General features: G+C 36.2%; 2 protein-coding genes across 2 annotated transcripts; one reads left to right on the forward strand and one right to left on the reverse strand.

Annotated features, from left to right (window-relative positions):
• Positions 1–37: 37 nt before the first annotated feature.
• LOC132565072 (thioredoxin domain-containing protein 12-like) lies at positions 38–6,355 on the forward strand. Its single transcript, XM_060229677.1, has 7 exons — positions 38–119; positions 2,443–2,503; positions 3,222–3,274; positions 3,649–3,722; positions 3,961–4,030; positions 4,704–4,787; positions 5,511–6,355. Exons 1-7 carry the CDS (start codon positions 38–40, stop codon positions 5,579–5,581), a joined length of 495 nt encoding a protein of 164 aa, XP_060085660.1. The 3' UTR covers positions 5,582–6,355.
• A 2,318-nt stretch (positions 6,356–8,673) lies between these two features.
• Positions 8,674–9,282, reverse strand: LOC132565068 (dynein light chain Tctex-type protein 2B-like). Its single transcript, XM_060229672.1, has one exon. The coding sequence runs from the start codon at positions 9,280–9,282 to the stop codon at positions 8,674–8,676; it is 609 nt and encodes a 202-aa protein (XP_060085655.1).
• Between the last annotated feature and the right edge of the window lie 14,869 nt (positions 9,283–24,151).

Genomic DNA, 24,151 nt, shown 5'->3' on the forward strand with positions numbered 1-24,151 from the left:
TGAAATTATGTACGCAACATCACGAACGAAGACAACAATGGCGGACAAGATGAATTTGCTTGCGTGTTTCCTGTTTACTTGTCACATTTACTTGGTGTTTTCCAACGAACTTGCCAGAGGTAATTTATAAGTCATTGTTAGTGATATCTTTGTCTTACGTATTTCTTTTTTTAATGGTAGATTACTTAGTTTGCTAAGCATCGCTTGCACACATGATCCTTCACCTAAGCTTAGGACCTGCTGCATTGGTTTGTGCGGACAAGCCGATTCGTCGGCACTTTAACATGTAACATTTCATATATAAATCGGGACGGCCCTGCAATTATTAGAATTTAAGACAAGGATTGAATGGTTAAGTCGAGGCTCGTCAGAAGACAACATATGATAACTAGGTCCATTCTAATTTCTTAATCGAACAACTCTCATCCAACGTGTCATAATCGATAAACGAAAACGGCGCCGGGCTGCTTTCATATAAAGGGTCAAACCGATTCTTTCAATTTCAAATATAATTACACAGATATATCTGCAGAACACCCAAACTAGAGTATATATAGAACACCTGAAACTACCTAAATTCTTCAGAACACCCAAACTAGAATGTCGGAGTACTGAACATGAATACTAGAGCATCTACAGAACAATCAAACTCAAATTGGAGTATTTACAGAACACCTAAACTGAACACTTGAGTATCTACTTAACTTACAAACGAGTGTGCAGAACACACAAACTAGAGTGTCTACAGAACATCAAAATTAGAGTATCTATAGAACACCTATACTGAACTTCAGAACACTTAAAACTTGAGCGTCTACAGAACATTCAAAAAAGAGAATCTGAATATACCAGTGACATTGCCTTGGTGAAAGGTGAGCAAGTTATTTAAAGAAAATCAGAGATTGATACCTCTATTGGGAAAAAAAAACACGAAAATAAACTTGTTACATGTGTTAAATACAAACTTCTTTGGTAAAGATGAAAAAAAACAAAAGTTGCATTCCTGCTCTCAGAAGACTGCCAAGGGACCAGCTGTTTTAAGTTTAACTTTACCTGCTATATATAAGTTGAGGTGAAATTCCACCTAGATTAAAGTTTGAAGATGATAATGATTAAATATGTAAAATTAAAACAAGACACTAAACTACTCCTCAATATGCAACAATGTAATAGTTGCACATATTTTAGTATATTCTTGTCATTCACTTTTTTCAATCAGTCTTTTGTAAAGTTTTATTATCTAATAATCTGCACTCTAAGTTTTGGTTAGTCTATTTGAAACAAAGATTGTGAATAAATTTATACCAACTGATATCTTTGCAGCACCTTTTGCCAATCATATAATATAAAACAGATGGCCTGTTCTTTGCCAATAATCTTGTATGTGACAATATATGTACATAAGTACTTGGTGTGGTTGGTAACATCTGTGATTTAAAAGCAGTAGATGCAAAATTGTTTTAGCAAAACTTGGTCAGATAATGCTGAAGACAGGGAAAAAAATCACTTAAGTTATCAAGTCTAAATCAGTTACAAGGATCTATGGAGACTGGTCTGTTCTGACTAGGCTGTCATTGATAGCACAATGATATGTGATGGTGTTATATGATACTAAGACATCTGATATGTTTTGCAAATATTGGTACTGGTAGTTTTTAAGCCCACCATCATCAGATGATTGGCTAATCAAATTGCCCGTAATCTCTAGAGAAACACTGAATGGATTGTGCTCTGATTTCATTTCATTTTGGACTGATCAGAAAAATGAAATGGCAGACAGTTGGATTTTGACTGTGAAAATTGTTAAACACTATTTCTTGAAAAGATAACCTTTTGTCCTTAGTTTTGCCCTTTTGATTTTTGGACTGATAAGCAAAACTGCATGAAAGGTGGCCATCTTGGATTTTGACAAACAAAGTTTTGTACACTACTCTATTTCGTAAGAAGTATTGGATGGAGCGTTCTTAAATTTGATATGTAGGTTTCTTTTCTGCAATAAAAATTATGACTGAAAATCATATTTTCCTCTTTCATTCTAGTTTATAGTCTTCATTTTATAAAGAAAATTATGCCTAAATAAATAACCTTTTCTGTTCTGTTTTCCCAGTTTACAGTTTAATCAGACATAGACAGGATGAGATTAGAAAACAAACCTAGACATGTTATGTATTGATATACATGTGTCAATGTTTTTGCTGGTCAATACAATGCATACTTACCTGTTAATGACAGCCCAATAATGGTTTGTAATCATAAGGAAAAGAATGTGATACAAAATGTCTTTAACTTTTGCTATATGGATATAACAAGGTTTAGGGGAATTTTTGTAAGGATTTTTGGGTACCTGACTTGATGTACAGAAATGACATCACCTCCACTCTTTGATATTCTTCTGTTTTCTGTTGGATGTCTGTCTGAATTTATATTGTTTGTATTTTGTAGGATGGGGAAATGACATAGCATGGGTGAAACTAGATGATGGTCTGATTCAAGCGAAGAAAGAGTAAGTTTTCCCTAAATACATATTTATCAGGTATACGGATGTAAATATACTACAGTGGTGTTTATTCCTGGATCATTATCAACATATACATGGTATTAGATAAAGTCTAAAAGGTCTCTAACATTAAATTTATTTTCAGGACAGATGAGTAATATTAATTGATCTATTTACTACTATACTTGTTTGGTGGGTTTATTGCCCTTGAACAACCAGGGTCATTTTGAGGCAGGGTCTCCTTGTATTAGCTGGTGTCTACCTCACTAATAACATACAAGAGGCCCATTGCATGCCAACCAGAGCAATTAGGATAAAGTGTCCTGCCCATGAACACAAACATACCAGCACAGACTGTTGTGTTTCTCACCTTCTTGAAACTTATAAACCAGTTATATTGACACATGTAGTAAACGGTATGTACATACATATCTGCTATATATATATGCTTTAAAAAAACTCAATAAGTTGCTTTAACAGTGCAAAGCAATAGTGCTTTAATATATACATATGCTGTTGAGTTTTTTTAAGGCACTGAATCTGTTGAAGATTATCAGTACCAATTTCTAAATCAAATGCTTCATACTACAGTGTACTGTAAACTCCGTCTATATCTATTCATGAATCAGTGTTATATTTTAATGTTTTGTGTGTATCAGGTCTTTTTGTTGTTTGTACTCTTGACCATTTTGTATAACTGTAATTCTGTTGTTTTTTGTTTCAGAAATAAACCTGTAATGCTGATTATACATAAATCCTGGTGCGGCGCATGCAAATGTAATTTGGCTTTATTACTACAATACTATTATAGTTGAGCCTCTGTAATCAAGCTATCTCTAGATGTTGATCATGCTAGGGTTCTAAGGACAGACCAAACCTTTCTTTATACACAACATTCTCACTCACATTAAAATCCACTTGAGGATTAATCTCACTTTTGTTTAAGAGACCATTGATAGTGTCACTTAAAAGGACTAGACAGCAGAGTCCAGACAAAATATTGAGAGATTCATTGCATTCAAAGTGAATGTTAAATATAACATTTATCATATAACCTTAGTTTATTAGCATTAAAGTAATCACGTGATATATTTTGATTTAAACAGTTCTGAATCTCCATCCTGACATTAATGTTTTATTTACCATTGTAGCATTAAAACCTAAATTTGAAGCATCACAAGCTATAAAAGAAGTCAGTCAGGAGTTTGTTATGGTTAATGCTGAGGTGAGTGGTTTTATAATGTACAAAGACATAGAAAGTGGATCATCTGTTTCATTCACGACAAATTATTTTGGTTTGTATTGATGTTTGGTGTGATCATATAAATCAATCTGAATTTAAAGTACATTAGAACCAAAAATGATCATATTTGTCTTACCAGAGGTATATACTTTTGAAGATGTACACTGTATGTTTGCTTTTTTTTTCTTCCAAATAAAAAATATAAATCCTTTAACAATAGGATGATGAAGAGCCAGGAGATTCTAAATTTACACCTGACGGGGGATACATTCCACGTATTTTCTTTTTAGGTACGTATATATTACCCAGTAATCAATTTCTTGTACACAGGACATGGGCATCTTCTGCATTACCGATTGCTTTTTTTTCTGTCTTGTCTGATCTGTCTGGTACCTTTATGCAATATTGGTGCCAAAGGATGCCACAATTAAAATGACATCATATTCAGTTGTCTTCCATGTGTATAACTGCAAACTGCAAAGGGAAGTTATTTAATGGAATAGAAGAATTTGAAAATTATATTACTAGGTAGTAGTGAAACTTACATGCAATTTTCATTCAATAATGAACAAGAGAAAGAATCTGTATGGGTCCAAGATCAATTCATCTCAGTCAAAGCCTGACATTCTGTAACAACTTATTCATGGCTCTGCCTCAAATGAGATTTTGTGACAGACTGTCAGCCCAGGAATGAGATAAATTGCTCTCAAACACGGTTACACAATTTTTTTAGTCTACATCCAAGTGAAATTGATAAGTATGACTTAAAAGCAAATACAGGAGAAATCAAAGCACACCAAGTTTAAGGCTAAATTTGTTTATAACATTTAATAATCTATTGGTAAATAATTAGGTACCCTGGAATAAAATATCCAAACATTGTCATACACCAGCGAAATATTGAAAGTGAAAAAATTTGTAGCAATAAACAGCTTGGTTAAATGTTGACTTATTATGTTTCAGATTCTGATGGAAATGTATTAAACGACCATTACAATAAGGACGGTAACAGTCAATACAAGTATTATTACTATAGTCCTGACCATAGTAAGTAGTCTGTTGGCTTATTAAAACCTTAATTTGGTAATGTTTCATGTGTTCCCTTGTGTAATAATATCCAAGCAGTGTTGTTAGCTGTGTAAATCAATATCAGACTTCATGTTAATTGAAAACTCGACTTCTCATTCAGTAATTGTGCTAAATTATACTGGTTTCTTGTTCTTGTTGTACACTTAAACATTGCTTCTAGTTGGTCATTTATACTGGTTTCTAGTTATGCTCAATATTGTTCCATGATAAAGTTGAATGCTTCTGTTGAAAACTGGTCACTGATGTTAGGTTCAAGTTCTGTTGAATACTTGTCCTTCACTGGTTTCTGGTTGTGCTGAACCCATATGTTTGGTCTGGTTTTCTGCACTGAAGACTGATCCTAAATAATGATGTCTGGTAAAAATAATCAAGCACACTGTTAATTTAGGTCAGAGTTGCTTCCCCTGGAAGCAATCATTAAGTTAAGGACAGTTTCAACATAGAATAAAAAGAGAAGTATATGAAAAAATTGAAAGTATATGCAAATTCATCACAAAAATGAAAAAAATAATCTTCAGTTTGGAACACAGTCATTTCATATTAGTGACAATAGAAGATGTATCAATAGAATTTTCTAACTTGATTGTACTTGTCAAGTAAAGTTCTGGGTCGATGTTGGTGTTCATCACAATTTTCAACTTTTTTAAGATATGTTAAATAGTGTATTTATTTCTTTTGCAGTTGTTAAAAGCATGAAAGGCGTATTGGAAACATTAAAAAGTGGTAATACAGCAACCAATGAAGAATTATGACGGGATAAAGAGTAGACGTATGATATCCTAGATGAATGAAAGATATTGAAGAAACTGTATATGAATTAGCTTTATGTGGAAAAATCTTTTTCTTAACAGCTTTATGGATTTTTTTTTATATTCTTATGTTTTAGATTGTGATCATTTGAATTTCGATTTGTTTCTTTCTGAAAGTATGAGTGGAAACTCTCTGACAATTTCAATATTTTATAACTTAAAATTTGGAAACATACAAGTAGAAGCAGGTCCTTCTTAGCATTCACGACCATTTACCTGACATTCCTTTTTTTCAAAATTTTCACAATTGCTAGTATTTATTATGTAGTGCTGATAAGATGTTAGATTTTGCAAGGGAAATAAGGTCTAGAATGTGTTTATTAAACTGTTATGGCTTTTATTATTGGTACTTTAGAATGTTTTGGATTTTGGATGTTTTTTACAACACAGATCATATTTTTACCAGTATTATTACAGGTATTCATAAATTGTCTGAAAAACGTTTTGTTGTTTTGATGTCTGATATTCCTTGTACTCTTTAGTGGTTAATACTAAACCAGTCCTTGTGTTCTAGGATCAGGTAAAGCACTAATTGAGTTAATTATTTAATTGAACAACGAATTTGCATGGTGTGTCTCCTGTGTTATTTCTGAAGAAGATTAAATTGTCAAGTGTCTTCTGTTTGATTATCTCCCCTTTTCATGAAGTGACTGAATGAATAATTGGAAAGAGTAGTTTATGTGTATCATTTGCTTTAATAAAATATAAAAAATAACATGATCTCAGTGTCTTAGTTTGTACATAGCATCACACATTTTCCCTGTAGCCAAGTACTCATTTAAACAACAGAATACAAACGGCACAATTAAAATTCTAAGATTTTATTCAAGGTTGTAGGAAATGGGGTGTCCTATGCCCATACGTGATGTAATTTGAGCCTTCAGTACTGCACTTAAGACTGATGTTGATGAAGCTATTGATTAGTTACAGACTAAAGATATGTAGGGATCAGACATTCTTTAATAGATATTAATTGGATGGACTCTTGAAATGGGGGACTTAGTTCCCTGCTGAGTTTAAATTACTGCTGAGAGAATAAAACTGATATCCATTGAGCAACCCCTCCGATTACTGAAAGTTTCAGAATGGAAGTTGCAGTGGTGAAAGGGAGCTTGATTTAAGTTAGCCAAAGGCAACAAAGGGTTTTACCTCTGTGTGACCATTGTTTCTGAATGTTGATCTGAATAGTCAGGACCCTACCTCTGATGTTCAAATAGTTCAGTATTTCTATTTGTATTCTAAGGGCAGAACTGGCTATTGAAAATGGACAAAAGACAAACTTTTTACTTGAAAAAATGTCTGCTATCAGCTTCTTTAGATGGTGGTTATACACGGTTTCTAGGCATAAGAAAGGGAATATTTTACCGGTACTTGATGTTGAGAAAACTGTAGCACTTTGATGTCACTGTTGAGAAAGACTAGCACACCCACTATTCATTCTAGAGTTGACCAAGGTACGACATAGGGTTTTGTACTGTCCTTGTACATGCATTTGTTAGTCACTTTCCTTGTGCAGAGGGGATGTGTGGAATGTCAAATGGATTGCATTTGATTTCGGTGTAGTACCTTCTGTACTTAATGGCCATTTACACCATATTTGATATATAATGCAGATTGTTTGTGTGGTGGGTTTGACAGGTGTAATGTCATATGATTTGTTACCGAAAACAAAATTAGTTTCTTGCACGAACATGGTGTATATAGCAATCATACCATTGCTTCAGATGAGTTGAAATTTGAACTTGAACTGATTTTGATGAAGTTTGGTATATAGGACATTGAAATAAACTGTATGGGCTGTGTTGTCATAGCAACCAAACTGAGGCATCTGATCAGTTGAAATGCCAGGCTGTTTCTTACTAGAATATTTTTTCACCTAAGAGGAGACATTCTTGCGATCACTGACAAACACATTTTATCACGGACATGGTGTTCAGGTTACCATACTTCGTTTTCGGGATGATGTCATATAAAGTAATAACACTGTGACTGTTAGGGTCATTGGGTCTCTTTTTAAGAGTCCCTCTGGTCAGAAATGAATAATACACAAACACGTGGTTACTATAATAGTTTTATTTGGACGGAACTCTGATATACATGTCACAAGATACAGTTATGAACACTCAGTAAGTACTAGGATGATACATTAAGCATACATTACACTTGGGATTTGTGTACATTGTGTCTATCACTGGTGACAGCCAGTGTTATACCTGTGGAGTAGTATTGGTTTGTTGTAAAGCTGCCTTATTTTAAGGGAGATAATAATTGTGATATCTGAATTAGACAATCTGGACAACGTCAAGAATCTTTATAACTAATCAAATTCTGTGTACACTGTCTCCAGCTGTGTTTTCACAAATCATGATAACACCCTACATTGTAAGACAACACACCCTACTGAGAACATCCGCGGAGACAGACAAATAGAATGAAATGATACACGAAATTTGGACAAAAACAAAGAAACCGTAGTTTACAATGTGCAACATTTCAAGAATTAGTTATTGATCGATAAGGTTGATGGGACGATAGGAATGAAGACGTTACGACATCCCTTCATAGAGTCGTAAGTTTGTAACATTGAAAATGTAACCCTTCTCGATACCGGAACAGAATCGGTGATTGGATTATATCATATTGGCAGTGTTAACTTTTATGGTTAATGTCTGTTGACAGATTACTGGTATTTATCTCTGATTCGTGTGTAGGCCATCCTCAACAGAATTTCAAGTCAACTTCTTCTGAATTATACCTGTTCTATTGTAAGATATCTGTGTCCAATACTGGTGATTTGGAAATCCCGCTGGTTGCATCATTCCAGGCACCAAAACTCACTAAAGTACGAATAAATAACGATGCCCTTTTTAAACGGTCTTGGTTTAGGACGAAAGTTCGTGTACTTGACCTTTGACTCCGTGTGGATCATGTACTTGACTTTTGACCCGGTGTACATCCATCATTGAACGCTTTACTGTTCTATTTGGTACTTGGCACCATATATTTGACCACAACAAGATACGTTAACAAAAACTCTATTCAAAATATGTTGCATAAACAGTGGCAACAGCATATATCTCACCCTTGGAGTAACTTGCTTGCGCGTAACTGTCTGTGCTGGCGTCCCAGAGACATCGACTGGCTACGCGCATGCCCTGTGCCGAGTTTTCTCCAATAATGACGTTACATATCAGTTTGTAGCGAACATAACCTAACTCCTTGACGCGATTTTTGATAACGTCCGTGAGGTTCTGAGCGAGATTGGAACACATTTTAGGGTCGTATTTCTCACCGTCAAGGTAAGATTCCAAGACATTATACATAATGGTATTCACTCTTGATGGATCGAACTTTTCTTTGGGAAGAGGTTCGAGTCTGTATGTGTTCTGTAATTTGATGGGTATCCCGATGTGTTTGGGTCCTACAGATCCGGAGATACTGGTTCGTGAGACTTGGGACGGTCGCCGACCTGGAAAGCCGTACTGGACGCTGAGTCTGTGATCAGGCCGGGATAGCCGACGTAGATTTGGTCCCGTCACATTCAGTCCTGTGCTGTCCGAACCGTCTTTATGGATGACGGACAGACGCCTGCGTGCGTTCGTCTCGTGATGCTGTTCCAGCGCTTCGACTGTTAGCTTGGACATTGCTGTATTTGTTTGTTAAAAATCTGATTCCCGTCTGTATCATATATTTGTTATCTGTAACGAGAAAAGTTATTAAGCTTCAAATTACTTTCAGATGCGCATTGTTGCAAACCTGTAAAACACAGGTACATAGTACAAAATTCCATCCCGCTAGCTTAATTTCTGTGATCAATACTAACCACAATAAATGAAGTAAAATCGTTTAAGGATAGATGTAAACAACCTTCGGACTTTATTTTTTAAATCCTGACAATTATTATCCAGTCCTTGTCTTTTTTTATACAAAAAACAAAAAAGGCTGTATTGGTCAAGAAAAGAGGGTTTTTGTCTCCTAATTGTAGACAATTCCCATTTATCATAGGCATTCTATCAACAGTACTATTATAATTCGGTCAAAGTTTAAATTAAAAAGCACTAAAACAATGTAATACCACATAGACAGCTGTAACCTTGTGTCTATCACATACGTCCCTGTCAACTCCGGCTGTCGTATTAACGACAGAATACAATGTAATGTTAATAATAGATATTGATCAACTATATTTGTGTTCATCTGTCAAAACAATAGTTTAAAGCATTGTTTGTTAAGCTATATTTAGACTGTTATCCGATTAGTCACGGCTCAGATTTCCGACGGTGATTCCAGACTTTAGATGGTCCATCATCGCATTGGCATGGATGGAATGTTGACAACATAAACACGAATTGTGTCAATCTAAACTGTTTGTAGGTGTTGTTGTTTTGGTAAAACATCTTTAGAAGAATACCACAGCTCAATGATTACTAACAGAATTTGTAAATAGCGACTAAGGTAGGTGCTTCGAAGAGTTTTCGCATTGCAATATATTGCGATATTCAAAGAGATGTTGGGATACATTGCGATATAGTGTACTTCAGTTTTGAATTAAAGTATTTGTAAGACAAAAATGCATATAAATGAGCTCTAGCTTAATCTAATGTCATGGTGTATTAAACACTACATCATTTTGAAATCATATAACGCCACACATATAAGTACAAATTACTTAAGTTGAATTTTGTTTTCAATAAAATGTTACTGTAAAATTCCAGAGTTTTCGTTTGTCTTTATGAAAAAGTGGTAAAAAGTTGCTGCTATGTACTGCGACATTGAAAATCATGATGCAATATATTTTCACTAAACAAATGCTGCAATCCATTGACTCTTTCTAGTAGCGTCAAAGTTATACATATATATATATACTGGACATTGTAACACAATTAACGATGGAAAACAATTTTTGACTCGTGTCTTGTCCACATTTTAATAGTTTACCGTCTCGGCTCAACTAAATACGGTAAAATTAACCAAGAAGTTTCGAGTAGCACGTTCATCGTGTTTGTGTGTTCAACAGGTCATAAGATTTCGGAACTAGTACATGATGCACGACCGAACGTTTTCAATTAGCGTTCTAGATAATAAACATGATAATTTTATACCCAAAACTTTGTATGCTAAGTTACACTTAAGTATGAAAGGTTTACTAAAGGAGAGACCAGATCTGCTGCCTGCAAACACAGGTACATGCAGGTGCCCGATCATGACTTGTAATTCACGTACATACCGCACTACAGATAAATGACTATGGTCATCAGTGACAATCAAATGCCACTAATACTAAGGTAGTACAACGATGAATCACAATAAAGTTTCGGAATATGTGGACATAACATATTCCCTTTCTGGGCTACTGGGGTTCCTTGTGTGGAGTATTAAGGACAGGAGGGCATTCATTGGTGATAAATATATAGGAGAGTTTCTGTGTATTGTGTCATTTCATTCAATTTCGCAAGGTTCACTTTCAATATCGTATCTCTCATATATCACTGATGACAGATATATTGGTCGGAGATTCCGTCCGCGTCCCAATATTCGGTACTCGGTAGCAACAGAGGCCTATAATATTCTAGTATAGCCGTATCAATCCGGACTCTTCACTGCCAATAGTCTAGTACATCCAGAGCCAACAGTCCGGTACATCCGGATAAAAAAAGACTTGTCCGCTGTCGATAATCCGGTCTACCCGTATTCAGAATTATTCTGCCGTTCGAACGACTTTATCATATCGGCCATGGGGCGACTTCAGACCGAAAAATCGATAGACCGAGAGAATAATTCGGATTTGTACACCCAAATCGTCTGGTGCATCCGGATTAATATTTTTTTCTCTGTTATTAATAGGGTACAATAGGATTAACAGAAACTGTCCCTTGCATTAGTCTGGTACACCCGTATTAATAGTGACATCAGTCTGATCAATAGGGGTTTTCCGGATGTCTGTAGTTCGGTACATCCGGATTAAAGGGACCTTTTCTTGTCGATATTCTTAGTTAAACCAAGATCAGGAGGGACCTCTTCTATATAGAGCGCTTTGTCGTACTAATAATCTGGCACACATACAGATCAACGGGACTCTTTGCAAATGGTCGAGTTTCGAATCACTTTCTTTAGATATGAAATATGTCCGACCAGGATTTGTTTGACTAACACCTATCTCACATGCACATTAAGTTTCCCAGCCACTATAGGAACTATTTCAATTAAATGGCTTGTCGGAATACTGTTGAAGGCAGAACCAAAGAAATATTGAAAGAGTGCTAGTATCAATTAAGTTATTTGACAAGTATGGAACGAGTTGAGTATCTACTGAAGTATGATACAGTTCAAACAAGTATTCACTGTTAACCAAAACGACACACAGTATTATGATATACAGACAGTCAGACGAATCCGCGGAGTATTTTCTCTGTCAGGAATCATGTTTTAATGTTTTATATGGATAAACCCAGTAACTTTGATCATCCTACACCTGAGTAATCTCGTGTCTGCGTGACCCCCAGCCATCTCTGTCTGTGATTGCGCCGGTTAAATCAATATTTAATAAACAAAAATCTATACTCATCAGATATTCAACAAGTTAGAAAAAGATACTCACGTTTTTAATTCCTTTCTTGGTTCAATATTATCTCTGAGTGATAAACTTTGATTGTTGTTGTTTATAATTATCACGAATCGGTTTTTTTCCTTTTCACATCCCGACCATAAACGGGCGTTTCTTGGCGACTCGCTCATCAATACACGTGAATAGCTATCTTCCAATAAACACTACTATCTTATAGACGTTCTTAAAGGCACACGTTACTGAAATCGGTCTTAAACAATGAATGGTCTACGGTAATTCAGATGACAGGAGTGTCTTCTTAAGTCTGACTGTATTGGTCAGTGTTTGTTGACGATTCACAAGGGTATTTAAAGATAAGACAGTATAAATATGTAGCATATCGAGAACATCTTCATTGTGTGTAGTTTTAATCTACACAACAATCGGTATGACAGGTCCCTGAGGGGTCAGAGAATTGTTTCCCAATAACACTCGTAAACCTAACTACTCGTTTGTAAACAAGTCTGTACTTTACAGTCGTTTTTATTGTGACAGATCAACAGATTCTTTATAGCACGACATACTTCGTGTTTCACAAACCATTTAGAGAATTTGCTTGTCTATTCCATTAATATACGTAATATTTGATAACCTTAAATACATGTCGTGTCGTATCGTGTTCAACATAAATCAATTCAGATTTTAGAATAAAAATAACATTTTAAAGCAGTTTCAATTATAGAATCCGGGTTCCACTTATCTTAACATCGATATATCAGTACATGTATCGTCATATTGATAAATTTGTCTTCAAGCCACACCGAAATAAAGACCTTGAAGTTCAAAGTCGTTTTTTCTTTGAGCCCATCGACTCATCCTAGCAGACAAACCATGATTTGTACATTGCATTCAATACAACCACAAATACCCAGATCACTTGTGGCATAAATTATTGCATTCATTTATATATTTGAAGATAAAAGTAGATTCATAACACCATGAACGCATGTTGTAGGGGTTCAATTGACCCTTCGCTACTCTCTTCTTCTTCGGAATAAAAAAACATATTGAAAGAAGCAAGCGTTCAGATGATGTTAGATGTTCTACAAATGCGTCAACTCCCGAATTTGGAAAAAAAACCGAAAAATCCCGATACTCCTATTTTTCAAAGATTAGAAAATAATGCCTTTGTGTTACGGGTAAAAATTCGGTAAAGAAAATTTTGCTTTCACCTTGGTCAATCAGAGAGGTGGGGTCGTGTGGATGTCGGAGGGGCCCACGAAACACTCATTAAAGGCTGTCTTCAGGTCGTTTTGAGAACTATCGGTGGACTGTTACCTTTGTTATATAATACCTTATATACGTTGTAATGCCCTTGGTACTAGATAGGACATATTGAAGCACGTGTATATCATTGTTTGCACATATAGTGTTTATTTTACTCCTACCTTCTCTTTGTAAGCGAATAACTTCAAATAAAATGTCAACACTGATGACTAGAGCATTTCTATGCAGTTTCAATAAATTACAACGAAACGATAACTTCGGGTTAGATTTAAAGTCACCTTCGGATTTTGTATTACTCGTTCGTACTGGAGTATTGTATGTAAATTGACAGTGACCTTTACTGGCCCATCTTCGCGTCAAAACATCACGTCATCGTAACCATAACCTCGTGAGTCAGACAAATTGGTAATGACTCCGACGAGATAGGAATGGTAGGTATGAGCCAGACGAGTTAGGAATGGTAGGTTTGAGTCAGACGAGTTAGGAATGGTAGGTATGAACCAAACGAGGTATGGGTCAGAGGAGTTAGGAATGGTAGGTAAGAGCTAGACGAGGTATGGGTCAGAGGAGTTAAGAATGGTAGGTATGAGCCAGACGAGGTATGGGTCAGAGGAGTTAAGAATGGTAGGTATGAGCCAGACGAGGTTTGGGTCTTACGAGTTAGGAATGGTAGGTATGAACCAGAGGAGGTTTGGGTCTTACGAGTTAGGAATGGTAGGTATGAACCAGAGGAGGTATGGGTCAGACTAGTTAGCAATTGTAGGTATGAACCAGACGAGGTATGGGTCAGACGAGTTAGCAATTGTAGGTATGAACCAGACGAGGTATGGGTCAGACGAGTTAGGAATGGTAGGTATGAACCAGACGAGGTATGGGTCAGACGAGCTAGGAATGGTAGGTATGAACAAGACGAGGTTTGGTTCAGACAAGTTAGTAATGGTAGGTATGAGCCACAGCCGTTAGTGATGAAACTTTTATAGTGCTTAAAGAGCCATCCTCGTTGATGTTACATTTGTAGGTTTAGGCGAGTTTTCTGGGTATTTGCCACCCGTAACAGATGTTGTTTTTATCTATCCAGTTTGTTATAATATCTATATTAAATCAGTATGTTTACAAGGGACAACGGCACATTTTAACAGTCTGATACACTGCCACCGGAAGGTGTGTCCCGTCTTGAAAAATTACTTATTCACACGAGACTTAAATTTGCACTTGAATTAGCAAATTAGACTCTTAATATTTGAATATGGTAAACACACACAATAACTTTTTACTGGTTGAATCTTGATTATGTATGCCTAGTGATCCAGACCGGGATACCGATACTGTGTACATTTTTCAACAATACCCTGGTATCGGCACCCGGAGTTAGGATCACGTGTCTGTCGCCCAGACCATTCATAACGTTATCGTAAACTTTAAACACTAGACATTAAAACATTTACATTTTATTACCTGTATTAAGTGAACAATAAACTTCATAAGGTAACCACTGGATATTTAAATATAACAGTCTATAAATACCTATTATTCTAAATCTAACACATTAACAAAAATCTTCTCGATCATTTTCGTTGAGGTTCCGTCGATGACTTCTAAGCGAACGAATTTATAAATCGGCACGTTCCAGAACAAATATAACTTCAGGACTTTACTTTCATTAAACGAAATACATGCGAACAAATCGCAAAAACCTCTTACTTGTGAGGAACGCCATTCACGAAACCACTCAAAAACCTGTAAAGCACTCCGCGACTTTTATACTTCTAAATGTCAGCGTGGAACCAAATGAGTCAAACATAACACCATATTGGTTGTAAGGTCAGAGTGACGAGATGAGCAAGACTGACGACACTGATTGGGCGTGGACGACATAGGGAATTGGACAGGAAATTAACCTGCGACAATGTGTTATCCTTTCATTACTGGTTGTCCATTGGACTGACCTTATCAACGATACGGTGTGACGGAGCCAACATGGAATCCTACAGCATGTCACGGGAAGAGGTGGTGATGAAGAGAAGGAGGAGAAAGGGGAAGTATACAAAAAGGAGTCTACTAACACTCGGAACACAAATTGAGATATGTATTTCTAATGGCGGCGTCATCAACATTTCTCGTTCAGTTTTGCCTTTGCATCCGTTGCCAAATACAGGTCCAATTCTACACAAACTTTATTTCCAGTTAGATTAAATAGTGCACATACAAACCTACCATCATATGTTAAATATTGCCTAGATTATATCTTCCAAAAATTAGGAAAGTTAAGTTTAGCTGAACACCTCAACTTCTGAGCAGAAAAACAATGGATTTTTTCTCATTTACTTCAAAATTAGTTTAGTCATATCGACATTCATATAAGTTTCTCCATCTTACTCTAATAAGTGTATTATGAAAAACAGTTATATGAATACTAAAGATGACAGACAAAGTGATATAGAAGACGTTCTAATAACGCATTATTTTCTATTTTGGTAAACGAAATGACGATTGAATAATGTTGTGTAGCAATGAATATCAGTACGTGTTTTAAAGATGCATGTAAACCGATGCCTGCTGGGAATACCACTCGTACTCCCAGGACACTTTTAACACAGATGTTTCAATTAATAATTTTTCGCAAAGGAATTATGTTAATCAGCTAACGTGTGAATGAGATCAATTGATCGAATGAGATTACGTTCCTTAATCATAATGGCACTCTTCAAAACACGGAGGGAGAAAAGGTGCGACGACGTTACAGCTAACGTAAGTAGATTTGTCACACCAACGGGCTGTGATCTGTACAGGCGCTAATCGATATACAATCAGTATCCATCATGCTTAGTGCTAAATGTAAGCATGAATGCTCCGCATGGTACAGCTTATATTCAGTATAATGATATAGGAACTCTTCTTTGTGGAGGAACAAACAGTCTGGTTAATGAGTCGTGGGAGCATTCGATTTGGATTTTGGATTGAAGAATGATCACGATTAAGCCGATAGTTATAGAAATCCGCATGCTTTTATGTATCATAGAAATAATACCTTCTTTAGATCACTGGGATGTGGTATTTCTAATTTAATGGGACTCAGTAGATTGAAACCTACAATCTCGTGTCGCTAGGTAAATAAGGATTTGAGTACGATTGGAAGACCACGGTAAACTTTCCTCTTGTTTTTATTGAGTATATAATAGATACATTCAACATTCGTTAAAAATAAAGTACATGTTATGCAACACAAATTGCAGAAGTTTTTTTAATGAATAACTTGTAAACTGGGGAATTCGGCAATATAAAACGATATTGCTAGAACTAACAACTAGACTAGACTTTTTATAACCCTACAACCCTACTGGGTACATATTAAAGACTGTTATGTTAATGTTAATAAGTATCGTGATATTAACTGCTGTCCCGTTAATTGTTATAGCCATCAGACAGTGTCAAGGGATTCAAATTTAGAAGCTTTTTTTTGTAATCAGAAGTTAAACACATGACTTTTTTTTAAAATATGCTTGATATACTCTTTGATATTTCATGTCGTATGATGTTATTTTCTGGTATTGTATCGTGTTATGGCTGTTTCGGGTCCCTGTGGGGTACTAACACACTTATACACAACTATGATATAACAGGCGGTTGTTTACACAATGTCGACGTGTGAATAATGATCCCCAACATACAACATTGTCCTTTCACTGGTGGTATAACGTATCAGCAGAGCACACTAATCAGGCCACGTTTATAAATCAATGGCACTGACGATGGAAAATAGGCATACAATATCACCTAATTTAATCCCCAGAAACAATTAACAAACCGTAGACCGATCGCTCAAGCACATTTAGACTCTGCCAATTCATAGAAACGATTTTTTTTTAACAAATAAAGATTACGCCAGAATCCGTCCAAATATTGATACAGACTTGAACATACAAATATCTTGTATATTAAACATACAAATACCATGTTTATTAAAATGTATACATTCTCCTGTTAGAGAAATCTCTATAAAATTATCACAACCCAAAAGGTCAGCACTTCCTGGACATACCGATCCCTGTAACAGAAATCTCTATAAAATTTATCACAACCCAGAAGGTCAACACTTCCTGGACATACCGATCCCTGTAACAGAAATCTCTATAAAATTTATCACAACCCAAAAGGTCAGCACTTCCTGGACATACCGATCCCTGTAACAGAAATCCCTATAAAATTATCACAACCCAAAAAGGTCAGCACTTCCTGGACATACCGATCCCTGTTAAAGAAATCCCACCTAAATTTGTCACAACCCAAAAAGTCAATACTTCCTCGTATCCCTACTACATTTGTATATTTGCAACAACCCCAAAAAGTCGGCACTTCGTGGACATACCGATCCCTGTTAAAGAAATCTTTACTGAATCTGTCACAACCTTAAATGTCGTCAGCGTTTAACACAGTGACATGCGAATCTTTACCTGGACCCTAAATTTCGTGAAAAAGCAAACCAGCGCTCTGTAATATTGAAATATACTACTATCATGGAGATGTTGCAACATGAAAATCATTTAATACATTAGATCAGGTGCGAACGTCCGTGTGGATTTGATATAGATTAATATGTTTGTCATTTACATACAAATACGTTGATATCACACCCGATTGATTATTACCACTGAAAAAAGGCACCAGAAACTTACCTATTCGGTATTCATGTGTCCTTTGGAAAGGAATGTGTTATCCTTTATAGAAATTTAGTATTAGTATACAGGTCCGTAGTGAAGTACGGCTGAGCAATAAAATCAATCATTGGTGATATTGATATCGACCGGCTGAGTAGGTGAACCGTGACGTACTGCTTTACCACCTACAGAGGATGAAAGTTGATTCCCTGCACTTTCTGGAGGAGATCTGAATTCTAGTCTGTCGATTAACCAGTCTGCCGATTTTCCCTTGGGATCTTACCTGTATATAAGACCTAAGAGACATACTGACACTCATCTGCTGAGGTGACAAAAGGTCAAGTAAACGCATAAAGACCTACTGATCTCTCTTCTTCTTCATAAAGTTAGATCTCGGAACTAATACTTTGGTTCCTTTGACTTTCTGCGGGAGATCTCCGACCTATTTACAGTATAACATAAGGTCCTTTGTATATAATAATGGTATATCACTGGATCTTTATAGCGTCTTTATTACGCTTTCATTTAAATTTCTTTGACTAATCATGCTGACAGTAACCGGTGACTACCAGACTGAAACACGGACTAAGGTATAAACATACTAAAAAATCAATAAAAACTAATGGTCTTTGAAATTGAGTCCATACTGGAATAAAAATACTGAGAATGTTCGCCACCGTCAACAACGGTCTAGAAACCAAGGAAACACAGGTCTCGGTCAAAATGTTCTAAGCGGCTTGCTGCCATCTGTGTGTAATTGTTGTTGTCATTTATAGCAATACCTTCGCTAGGATTCGAACTCGATGTCCCTGGCTTATTAGTGTGACGCTCAATCGATCCTGCTAAAAGAAACGTTCCCCAGTGTTTTATCAGGGTAATATGTATGTAGTAATCAGTCTTATGACAATTACCTCTAACGAAACCAATGACAGGTTGCTGGTTACACTTTGCCATACACAAAGCAATGACTACTTAAGAGTAAGTTTTAGCCACTTGTACGGGGATTTAAAGTCTGTGTGCTGTGTATCACAGGGACACTGCAGTCCGTATGTTTGTGTTGGGACGTACATAATGCACGTCCCTGGTGTACCACAGGAACCTGGCACAAGTCCATGTGTTTGTGCGAAGTCCCTGTGTTATGTACTAATGATTTCATTAAGATATTATTTCAACGACATAGAACTTTGTTTACGTCACTTTTTATAGCTCTGTGAGATATTTTCTCTCCTAATGTTGATAGATACTACAGGGACTGGGTTCTACATCCCACACGAGGCTGTCACCTGGAGACGAAAGAGTGACATGTCCAAACTACATACATACAAAGCCTGGAAGATTTAAAACCCGTACTATGACATAAGTACTTAAGGAATACAAGTCGGAGGTCATCACTAACACCGCCACCATAACAATGATTTGTGGGACATTGAAATGACTAGTTACGTATGATTGTTCTTGTTGTTTTTGCACTCATACTTCGTAGGCTGTACATAAAACAACCCTGTACCTGTCATTTTGATTTTTTTGAAGTGTCCGTCGATTCCAGGCCTACTTCTTGACGTTTAAGTAATAACTTTGTCGGAGAATGTAAGGAATTTCAGCTACTGAAGTTGTATACTTTACTAACACAGGGTATCGTAGACGTTACCATATGCCGTTTTCAGTGAGAAAGTATCTGTAATATAAAGTAGCATAAGACTATTGCTAGAATAATAATGATAATGATAGTAATGAAAACATGCCCTCCACGAAAAGTTGAAAGTACATATCACTTTCCTTTAGTTAAGCGGTAATGTCCAGCTAAGACCAAAGGGTCATTAGTTCGAGTCTCAGTGGGGGCAGGATATTTTTAATTACTCCTTCATATCACACTTTGTCCCCCATCTATTCAATCGCAAAAGGGTTGAAATGGTTTTATAAAAATGTAAGACGTACAAAATTTATATGCGGAGATGAAGAGTGTCTAACTTTGTGAAACTTCGGATGTTCCTCGGTTTATCGATCGGGGAAGAGGTGTAACAAGGCTTATCTATTCATATTGCGGATGCTCCCATGGTGAGGGTCACCCGTTTGTTGACCCTAGTGTTCTTACGGATGTAGCGACACCTAGCAGTGTACCGGAGCTTTCAGGGTCAGTATGGTGAACAAACACAGACACACCTGCTGAACTCTGTGTGTATTGTTTGAATCTTTTATTTCACCGTGTCATCGTCGGGGGGAATACTTCAAATGTTTACCACTGTTGTAACAGTAACCATTTGTGTCCACACTGATTGTAAAACAGCTATTTACACGTTATAATAGATATTTTAAACGCAATCTTCTCTGTAATGTGCAGTTCAATTGAACCTACGCAATCGGTATCAGGTACATTATGAAATTATCTCACGAGTAAGATTTTAAAGTACACCAATTAAAGGGATTAACTATTACCTGTGATATGTCGACCAAATACAACGATCACCTATTTATTCTCACCTATATTATCTGCTGACGTGCTAACAGTAGACGCAATAGCATCGTATCAAGAATTAGGTTATATATGGCAGGACACTATGTTGTGTATCCGATAGTAAGCCCATGTCTGGCGACATCAACACATATATTGCCATTTCAGTAAACATGAACAAAAAAGTTACGTGTTGCCATTCAATAAGCCGATATATCTATTTCGGACTAGACATTGTTCCCTCAGCAGTATCCATAGTTAGGTATTGGTTGTAATAATGATATATGGTCGTATCTCATCTGTGCCCGGTGGCAACGAGTAGAGAATAGCATTAACCGTGTGTAGGTAATTGTGTTTCTGTCTTAATAAGTAATGGTGTTATCATCATACCTGTAAACTTACGCCAATGAAGAAACCGTATATCTCAAAAGTGAGTTTTATATATTTAATTTCTGCAATTACGAAACTGAAGTGTCGTATTTCGCGTACTATTGCATAATCCCTTGGTTATGTTAAATGTCTTAGTTTTATAACTTCGCTCTGAGGCGATTAACGTTGTTTAAAATTCGTCTTCGCCAATAAACTTTTTTTTTTACTTTTTGAAAGGTCATAAAAACAAACGGCACGACGGGTTGTCGTTTGAGAATGTAATTAAAGTTCTGATGACGTCACAGAATCCGCATGTAATCAAACACCTGAATACACAGGGAATTCTTTCCATTTGTATCAGGATGGCGACAAACACTTAGCTGTTTGTGAACAGAGTTACTTTACAATTAATAACTATATTAATATATAAAGCAATTTCCTGTCTGGAAACACTGTGCCATTCTTCGGAGTAACATTCTCAATTTAAAGAAAAAAAGTAATAGAAAATGAAAAAAATTGAATATATGCACGTTTAACAGTTGAAAATTTTAAAATAAATGTGGACATTGGTACTGATTAAAGGTTATTGTAAGCAGTAATGCTACTGGTGTTATGTCGCTGTGAGCAGATTAATTGCTTCAGGAGTCCATTTTAGGACGTGTTGTTGTATCTAAAAAAGAACATTTCGGACTACTTTTCTGGTGCCGTACACCAATGGACGTATTCTGTAAGACCCCTTGTCGGTTTAATGGTGAGAGTATTAGCATAATTATATAACTTCAAAAAAACCTTTCAAGGCAAATTTGATAAGATTTTAAAATTACCAGGTCTCCATCAAAACCATTGATTGCTTGACTGAATGTATATGACACCAAATGTCATCATGAGGATTACAGCCATTTTTTCATGCCTAAGTTTCTGGGTAGATCGGATTGACAGTAAGAATATGCACTGTCTCTTTCGTATAAAAGCAATACTTATCCCATTCAACAGCAAACATACATAGACGTACTGCAGTGTAGGATCGATTAGTGTCAAAAATCAACAAACTACTGGAAGCTTGTACAAAATACACTCAACAGAACAGAACATTTTTATAAAGGTTTAGGTACAGTTGAAACACATTTTAAATTTAACTGCATCATGCCTCTGTTTAGCCCTTTCAGGACTCGTCAGAAATGCATAGGGTCTAAATTTTGAAATGTGTAAGGCGATTGAGGAAAGTCTGTTACAAAGTCTAGACGGGGAGGAGCACTAGCCCCGGTACTAAATAACTTTTCATATATACCTGATAAGTTCAGGACGTCAAGTGCAGGTGTATCTGCCCTAATATGTTATGGCTCCATAATTGTACATTTTGTACATTTATATAGGTTGTACATTCTGAACTGGTATAGATACTATATTTTGTAAACTGAATACATATGGGAAAAGTTACATTTCTATACTTTTAATATCTACAATTACGAAATAGAATAAGGTATCGTTTTTTGCGAGTTAATCACTTGATCATGTTTAATGCCTTAGTTCTATAACAACACACTGAAACATTTAACTGTGTTTAGAATTTGTCTCTACGAACGTCAGGGCCATGGGTTACTGACACTGCAAATACGGACAAATAAGAAGCGTATATAGATCCCCCCCCCCCTCTCTCTCTCTCTCTCTCTCTCTGGGTGTTTGTTTGTTGTGAGGGTGTGTGTGTGTTCGTTAGGGGGCGTGGGTTGGTATGTATGTTTATATATATATATATATATATATATATACACTGCAGATGAATTTTTAAACCGATACACGAATGATATAATGCTCGTGGCAATTATGAATAGTGGTGAGAGGAAGTGTGTGTCATGTTTTCTTGTCTATGTTTGTATTTATGTGAAAATTTCCAAAAATAAACAAATACAAAAAAAAGAAGCGTATAAAGTAAACATTATTTCGTGGTTTTTAACCATATATCCCACTTCAGTGATGTAAACAACCCTTCTTGGTGCCACCATTTGTAATCATATTACTAATATCAATAACCGGTGTTATCAAGAGATAATAAACACTGCAAACGGTAATCAGCCATTTTGGCGTCACCATTGATGGGGTTCAAACTCTTGATATTGGTAGAAATTCTCAAGTCCCCCTACCTGGTAGAGTATTAAGTATATATATCTGATATTTTCAACACTCATATACTGAACGTGAAAGGGATGGCACTAAATCCCTGTAATTGCTGTCAACAGTAATTTTGTACAGCATTTAGTAATTGTTTCGTGACGTCACCAGTTGAAGGTGCTCCATCACCAGAGCAGCGTAAGCATGGTTACGGGTTGATATGTTTTCTCAATATATTTGTATATTATGTAACACAGCTGAAACAATTGTTATATACAATATACTCATCTCATTTCCCTATAACTTGCACTTACTGGATTAAATTTCAGAAGTTTTATACACACCTGTGCCACACCCGCTGCGAAGATCCCCGGTATCTTGTCCAGGTATGTCTTCCTAGCTACTAGTGGAAAAGGATACACCAGCGGAGATAAGCCCGGTAGCCCGGCACAAGTATTTCTGGTCGAGTGTTATCGCGCCCCACTATACAGTATAGTAATACCAACCTGTCAACGCTAGATCCCAATGTTTATACTAGAATGGGCAACTCGAATATGATTAAATATATGTACATATAAATCGAGAGAGAATTTAAAGACATTAATGGATATACGTTTTAAACTCAGATGTAGCCACCGAGTCGAGATCACCAGTAAAAGTGACAGAATCCATTCGTTTTCTCCGGGATCAATTTTTATCCACCTTCACGGCCGAGTAGAACCACGCACCATGAAATAGTGAAATAAAGCACCAGCTTATAAGACAGATTATTGCAATGATAGATTTGATAAAGATATAGATTAACTGTTTAAATCATAGGGTTTATCTACATTTAGATAAAAGCCATGAGAGATATTTGGTCTTCCCGACAGACAATAAATACATGTTTTCTGAACGTCGGACTGGTATTATCTTGGTTCATGGTTCGTGACGTGTTCGTCATCATGCTTATTCTACTGGCGCATCTTGATACTTCTTCAGTTGGACTTAATGGTTGCGCACTGGGATTGTTAAAATATATGTTGTATTTACACAAAACGGGATATCTTGGGTGGATCTAAAATAGTTAAGGGAAGGTGCCTCAACTGTATTGTTTGGTAAAT

This window comes from Ylistrum balloti, unplaced genomic scaffold, assembly GCF_031769215.1.
Source record: "Ylistrum balloti isolate Yb309-2 unplaced genomic scaffold, AGI_CSIRO_Ybal_v1 Utg369690, whole genome shotgun sequence".
Classification (NCBI taxonomy): domain Eukaryota; kingdom Metazoa; phylum Mollusca; class Bivalvia; order Pectinida; family Pectinidae; genus Ylistrum; species Ylistrum balloti.